This window comes from Enhydra lutris, unplaced genomic scaffold (assembly GCF_002288905.1).
Source record: "Enhydra lutris kenyoni isolate GAN:26980312 unplaced genomic scaffold, ASM228890v2 scaffoldscaffold20, whole genome shotgun sequence".
Classification (NCBI taxonomy): domain Eukaryota; kingdom Metazoa; phylum Chordata; class Mammalia; order Carnivora; family Mustelidae; genus Enhydra; species Enhydra lutris.
Window position 1 is genome coordinate 29,291,809 of NW_019154104.1, and position 6,573 is coordinate 29,298,381.

General features: G+C 63.0%; 1 protein-coding gene across 2 annotated transcripts in view; it reads left to right on the forward strand.

The window, feature by feature from the left end:
- The window catches only part of LOC111148488 (Enah/Vasp-like), a 144,346-nt gene extending 139,049 nt beyond the window's left edge, over positions 1 to 5,297 (forward strand). For both annotated transcript variants that reach the window (XM_022505069.1, XM_022505068.1), the window contains exons 12-14: positions 2,811 to 2,877; positions 3,218 to 3,275; positions 4,810 to 5,297. In XM_022505069.1, coding sequence (XP_022360777.1) covers positions 2,811 to 2,877; positions 3,218 to 3,275; positions 4,810 to 4,847 — 163 coding nt within the window. In that variant the 3' untranslated portion in view covers positions 4,848 to 5,297. The remainder of the gene's footprint in view (positions 1 to 2,810; positions 2,878 to 3,217; positions 3,276 to 4,809) is intronic.
- The last annotated feature ends 1,276 nt before the right edge of the window (positions 5,298 to 6,573 follow it).

Sequence of the window (6,573 nt, forward strand, 5' to 3'; positions counted from 1 at the left end):
CGGGTCTTGCAGAGGCTAGCCAGGCTCTCGGGGAGCTCCGGCCGCCGCTGGCAGGAACCGGGATGACAGGGGCCAGGCATCAGGAACGGGCTCTCAGTGGTCAGCCAGGTTCTGGGCTGGGTCCAGCGGGTCCCCGCCAGTAAGGAGCTCATTTTCTATCCGGAGGCCTGTGCACAAGGCAGCCGCGGCTGCCCACAAGGTGCTGTGTGGAAGACAAGGGGGCATGGCAGACTGTGCTAGGGGCAGACGTGCTTTAGCACGTGGGCTGGGGCAGGCCTCTCAGAGCAGCATTGGAGTTGCCCCGGCTAAGGAGAGCCTGCCCTTGCAAAGAGTGGGGACAGCCTTCCAAGCTGGAGATGGTAAGTGCTGAGGTCCTGTGACCAACCTGCGGCTAACAGGACAGACAGCCGCCACGGGGGCTAGCAGGGGGCGCAGGTGGGGAAGGCTGAGGGAGGTGAGCTCCGAGGGGGCACAAGGGGTCATGCACCGGAAAGGCTGAGTTTCTTCGTGTGGGGGGGAGGCCTGGTCCTCAAGCTGTAGGCACAGGGTGCTGTGGGGAACCAGCACTTTCCCTCCGGCTGTGAAGGGGCAGGGGGGCAGGGGGACAGGCAGGTGGCAGGAGCCCAGCGAGGCCCCAGGAGGCAGGAGGTGGGAGGGGCCCAGGCCACTGGGGCTGCACCGCAGCGGGCCCAGCACTTCCAGCAGGTGCAGCGCAGATGGGCAGCCAGCTGTCCCTTGCCCCGGCAAGGATACTGTCTGGAGCTGTTTCCCCTCGGGCTGGGGTTCTGCACCCCTGAGACCCTCCACCCCTGAGACCAATCTGTCCTCTGCTTTCACAGAGGGCTCTGAAGGGGGCATGTGGCGACAGTCGTCCTCAGGGTGGGATGGGGGGCGTTGGTGCACGTGGGGGAACTGAGGCCCCGAGAGGTGACGCAGTTTGCTCAGGTGGCCCGGGAAATTGCTGCTGGGACAGACACTGCGCCCGCAGGCCGGATGTGTGGGGCCGGGGTCTCAGGCCGCACCTCGTTCCCTTCGGGATCCAAAGTGAGGCTCCCTCCAAACCGCACTGGGCCTCCTCCTCGAGTCCAGCCAGGCAGGGGGCAGGGCACGCTCTTTGCTTTTTTTTCTTTTTCCCCAAGATTTTATACATTTATGAGAAAGAGGGAACGGGGGAGAGAGAAGCAGGCTCCCCGCTGAGCAGGGAACCCATTTGAGGCTCGATCCCAGGACCCTGGGATCATGACCTGAGCCGAAGGCAGACGCTTAACCCACTGAACCACCCAGGCGCCCCTGCTCTTTTTTAATTCCTGCTTGGGCACTGGACCACTAATCTTGACTTATTCAGGGGATCATTTTCCCAGCTCTATTAGGGTCTGACATCGAACACTGTCCGCGTTTGCATGCCCGTCCACGAGCACGCAGCGAGGCGCTCCCCAAGGTCAGGTTAGCTGACACGGCCACCGCCTCAGTTTCCAGATCCGCTGGCTTAGCAGCTCTCGGGTGCATGACACCGTGTGCCTCCCTGTAGACCCCATAGCGCACGGGAGACCCCAGATCTCCCTCGTCTCCCCCCACGCTGAGCTGTGTGCTCTTTGACCTCCCCCGCTGCCCCCCAGCTCCGGCCGCCAGCCACTGCCTCTGTTTCTGGGTGTTTGGCCTCGTGCGATGGCACACGTCTGCGGGACCACGCTGTGCTTGTCTCTCTGCCCCACCGGTTTCACTCTGCGTCGCACCCTAGGGTCACCCTGTTGTGGGGGCTGGCGGGCCCATGTGCCTGCCGCATCTTCGTCCGTCCGCCAGCAGACGCCTGGGTTGGTTTCCACGCGGAGCCTCCTGTCAGTCATGCGGCCGTGACCGGGGTGGGGGGCCCTGGCTCAGGACGGCTGTCTCCTTCCCTTCAGACACATGCCCAGAAGCAGCCCTGGTCTGCTTGTCGGGGCCCTCACCCTGCGGTCCGCAGCGGCAGGGCCTGCTCTCGCCCTAGAGACCGGCCCCTGCAGCCAGGCCGGCCCTACCAGCTGGCGCGCGTGTCCGCCATCCCTCACCGTGAGAGACAAAACATTTCCCCGGACCGCAGGCCCAGACCACCGTTCTCCCCCCAGGGGGTGCGGGGATCCCGGCAGTGGACCCTTCCACACTGGTTTAAAAGACTGAGTGGTCAGAGGAGCATTGTGTCAGGATTTTCCAGGGACGGTTCATGTATGAGACGTTGAAGAGCAAACTAGCTAATCTTAGTTCAGCAACTTTTCAGAAAGTGCAGTCCATGCCTCAAAAGAGCAAAACCACTTCCAAGGATGTTTCCTGAAAAGAGTTACACTCTAGGACCGGTTACCAGCAGTGGATGTCTTTAGGAGGAGTGGGGTCTGTGCGACTTGGATTTTGCAATTGTACTTAATGCCGTCATCACTAGCTTTCCATAAGCCTCAGGTTAGCCAGGAACCCAGAATCCTCACGAGGAGTAGCGGGTGTCTCTTTGCAGAGGGGGCGGCGTGTGACCTGCATTGCCACATCTGTGTACGAGCTCCAAGATCAGAAACAGCCCGTCCGTAGCCCAGAGTTGGGAAGTACGGTCACAGGACCCACGAGACCCTCTTGAGGTGGAAACGAGCCATTAGAATCCTTTTAGAGTAGCTCCAGAGTGGCCAGAGGTCCAAGCAGAAAGCATTTGAAAGACGATAGGAGAGGACCATGCTTGGCTCCGGGGTTCTCGGCCCCGCGCTTGGAGGCCGGCCCACACAGCCCGCTTTCCCGCACCGTCCCTGCGTGGTGGCCAGGCCCTGCCGCCCTCTTACCGCGCCCTGCCTCCCCAGGATGAAGCCGGTGGGGAGCGTGAATGACGTGGCCCTGGATGCCTTAGACTTGGACCGGATGAAACAGGTAACATGACCTTTCCTGCGTGGCCATGAGGGAGCCAGTGGCTGGGACCCTCTCGGGTCCCCGCAGTGAGGCAGGCTCCACAGAGCGACTGGAAGTCTGTCAGGGCACTAGCAGAGGAGGAAGGGGGCGCCCACGCTCAGCACTGGGCCCACAGCCCCGTCATCACCAGAAAAGCACCCTTGTCCTGGACACTCCAGCCTGCTCTAGGGCTGCCCCCACCCCTGGGACCACCCCTGGTTTCTGCGGGACTGGAGGGGTGTCCCATTTAAATTCTCCAACCTTGCCCTGTGGGGACACACAGCCCCCGGCAAAGCCAGCTTCCCCACTCTGCTCGCTACAGGAGATCCTCGAGGAGGTGGTCCGAGAGCTCCACAAAGTGAAGGAGGAAATCATCGACGGTGAGTGGCGGGTCTGCCCGGGGGCATTACCCAGGGTCCCCGGGGAGAAGCAGGGCAGCCCGTTCCCCAGGGATATAAAGCAGCAGAGCTGTGGTGTGGCCCAGCCAGAGAGAGCATCCTGGGCCCGAGGCCTGCTGTTCCGTGCTCACAGTCCCATTTGCCTCCTGACCCCCACATCACCCCATTCTCCGGTCCAGCAAACTGAGGCTCAGTTAAGTGACTTGTCTAAGATACACACCTCCCCGGCAGGGTGCATTTAGTTCTGCGCACACCCAGCTTCCTGCCTGGGGTAAACGCGTGAATGTGTGCAAGGGGAGAGGGGTCCGAGAATGCTTCCCAGTGCGGGACCGTGGAAGCCACCTGAACAGTCGTGTCCCTTGTCTGTCTCCCTGTCTGTGCACTCACACTGCTGCCTTTGATCACCGGGTTTGGGCTAAGACGGCAGCTGCCTCCCCTGGGGGGCGGGCGGGGGGGTGTTGTGGGACCAAGAAGCCACAGCACGGCCTGTGGGTCTGACAGTCTCCAGCGGGCTGGGCCCTGTGCTGGGGGCAGACATGTGCTATCCTGAACCGAGAGCCCCTGGCTGCAGGGGTCAGGGCCCTGATCACATCCGCTCTTCCGGTTCCTGCCGGAGCCTTTGATACAGCTGGCTCGGCTCCGGAGCCAGAGGAAAAGGAGACATTTAGGGAGTCGCAGACCAGCCCACCCTGCCTCCTTTCGCCACCAGAGGCTGGGCCTGGCCCCCATGGCAGCAGCGGGGTACGTGGGCCAGAGAGGGCTCCATGAACTAAAAAGAGGGGGTGCTGTGAAGACAGAGGCGGCCCGCCAGGTGGGGGCCCACTATGGGGCAGGCAACCCTGAACCCTGGCCCAGTGCTAGGACCGGGCCACGCCCCGTCCTTGCCCCAGCAGAGCGCACTCCGTTCCTGTTTGTCCGCCCACACCCCCCCACGGGCCTGGGCCAGCCAGATAAGGGAGTTAATGAATGAAGAGCAAGGCCAGGCCTGGAGCCAGAGCAGAGACACAGGCCAACCATTAACTCCGCTTTATTGCTGGGGGCCCCACCGGGGAAGGGCCGACCAGCTGGCCCCAGGGCCAGAGCTGGTGTGCACCGCGGGTGCACCGCCAGCCTGTGTGCGGGGATGGAGACCGTGGGAGGCAGTGGGAAACGGGCCCCCCGTCCCTGCCTGGATCTGTGGGAGGCAGGGTGGGCACAGCTCTGGGCAGAAGTGACCTCTGGGTGGGTCCTCTCTCTGGCCGATGGGCCTGTGGGAAAGCGCAAGCCATGTGGTGCTTCTCGGAAGCCCTGCTGGCAGCAAAGCATCCAGCACTCCACAATTCCAGCTCCAGGCCCCAATCTGGGGGACAGCCATGAGGGGTGGGGACAGGAGGAAGCTGGGGAGAAAAGCCAGAGGCTTTAAGCCTCTGCCTCGTGACCTCTGGGAACCCAGCTCAGGCTCTCAGAGGACTGAGCAGGGCAGACAGCAGGCATGCCTTGTCCCCACCGCCCTGAGCCGCCCTGTCCTGTCCCCCAGCCATCCGGCAGGAGCTGAGCGGGATCAGCACCTCCTAGGGCCCCCGGCCCCTGCCGCCACCTCCCAAGACCACAGGCCCACTGCCGGCGGGGGACAGCGAGGAGCCCGGCCGGCCCCAGGCCTGCAGCACACGCGCACGCACTGAAGCCGGGACGTGCTCCATTCAAACGTCTTAACCTGTGATAAAATATTAAAATGAGGAAACAAGTTCAATTTCTGGATTTTTTTAGATTCTACCTGACACAGAACACCAGGTCTACTCGCCTTTTTTGTATTTTATATTTGCCTATTTAAGTGTACATTTCTTTTGGTTTATAGAGGACTCCCCAAATCACGCGCTTCATTAGACGGTTTCCGAGTTTTCTCCTAGGTGATGCTCTTAGCAGCTTGGCTGGCAGGGGCGAGCGGTCCCCAGCGTCGTGGTGGTCAAGTCTGTCCACGCACCGCGGTGTCTGTATCCACGTGGTAATAAACGCTTTCTGTCCACACCCCCGGCTCCGGCTCAGTCTGTTGCGCCAGCTCTGGGCCACTCCGTGCGGAGGATACCCCTCTGGGTAACGGCCCACCAACATCGTGGCCAGGAGCCGTGAGAACAAAGCGGCCACCTTGGTGGGCAGCTGGGCTGGAAGCAGACGGGGGAAGGGAGGAGTAAGAGTGGGGTCCGCTCGGCTTCCAGCCAGGGCTCCTGGCGACGGCCACCGCTACGGCCGCCCCCCTTCCCAGATGGGCCGAGTGCTGCCCACACCTGAGGCATGGAAGGGGCTGGCTCCACTCAGCACAGTGCGAGGAGCGGCGGCCTGGGCTTAGCAAGGCAGCAGGGAAGTGACAGGCTGCATCGTCCAGAAAGGACCAAGGCCCTGCCCTACGCCCCCACCAAATGCACATCCCAGCACTTCTCAGTGTGCGCACCCCTTTGGAGGCCAAGAGCATCTGCCCCCTGGAGGAGGAGGAAGAGGGGCCCAGCCAGTGGGCAGGCCTGCAAAAGCGGTACCATCTCCTGGCCCCCAGGGACACAGCAGTTTGCCCAGCTGTCCTGGGGCTGCGGGATGGGCGTGGGGGGGGCTCCTCAGGGAGAGGAGGTGAAGCTGGGGGCCCCAGTCTGATGACGGGACTGTTTTCTGGACACCCCAACTGATCGAGTACTCCAAACAACCTGAAAGACAGAAGTAGAATGGTTCTGCCTGTTGGGGTGAGCAGCCGGGGCCTCCTCTCAGAGTGGCTGCCCTCCCCACCCCCGTCCAGCAGAGACTCTAACCCAGGGCATCAGATTCCCTGCCAAGGCCCAGGAATCCTGACCTCTAGCGGCGGGGTGGGGGGAGCTGGCAGGTCATGACTGAGCTCACCCAGCTCCCCGGGGAGCCTCCTCCCCAGCACGGCCCTGCAGGTGGGTGTGCCGGCAGCCCCAACAGAGCCCCCAGCCGGCCGCCGGAGGAGCTGTGCTCCTGGGTCCCCCGACTCAGGCCCACCTGTTTGCATGGGGCGAGACCACCAGTCCACCCAGGCTAAGCACTCCAGCCAAGCTGCCGTGCCTCACACAGCAGGCCCTGGGGCCGGCGCCTCTTCCCAAGGCCATCTCAGTGTCTAGGGGATGGGGGTAGGCATGGGTGTGTGTGTACCTGGCATCACAGGCCACACCCAGCCCCCCAGCACCCACCCACCCCACCCACCACACAGTCCCCCTGCCCCTGGCCCCGCGGGACAGCAGCAACTTGCCTTCCTCCCGTCCTCCCTCTCCTGGGTCAGCTAGCTCAGCCCCAATGCACC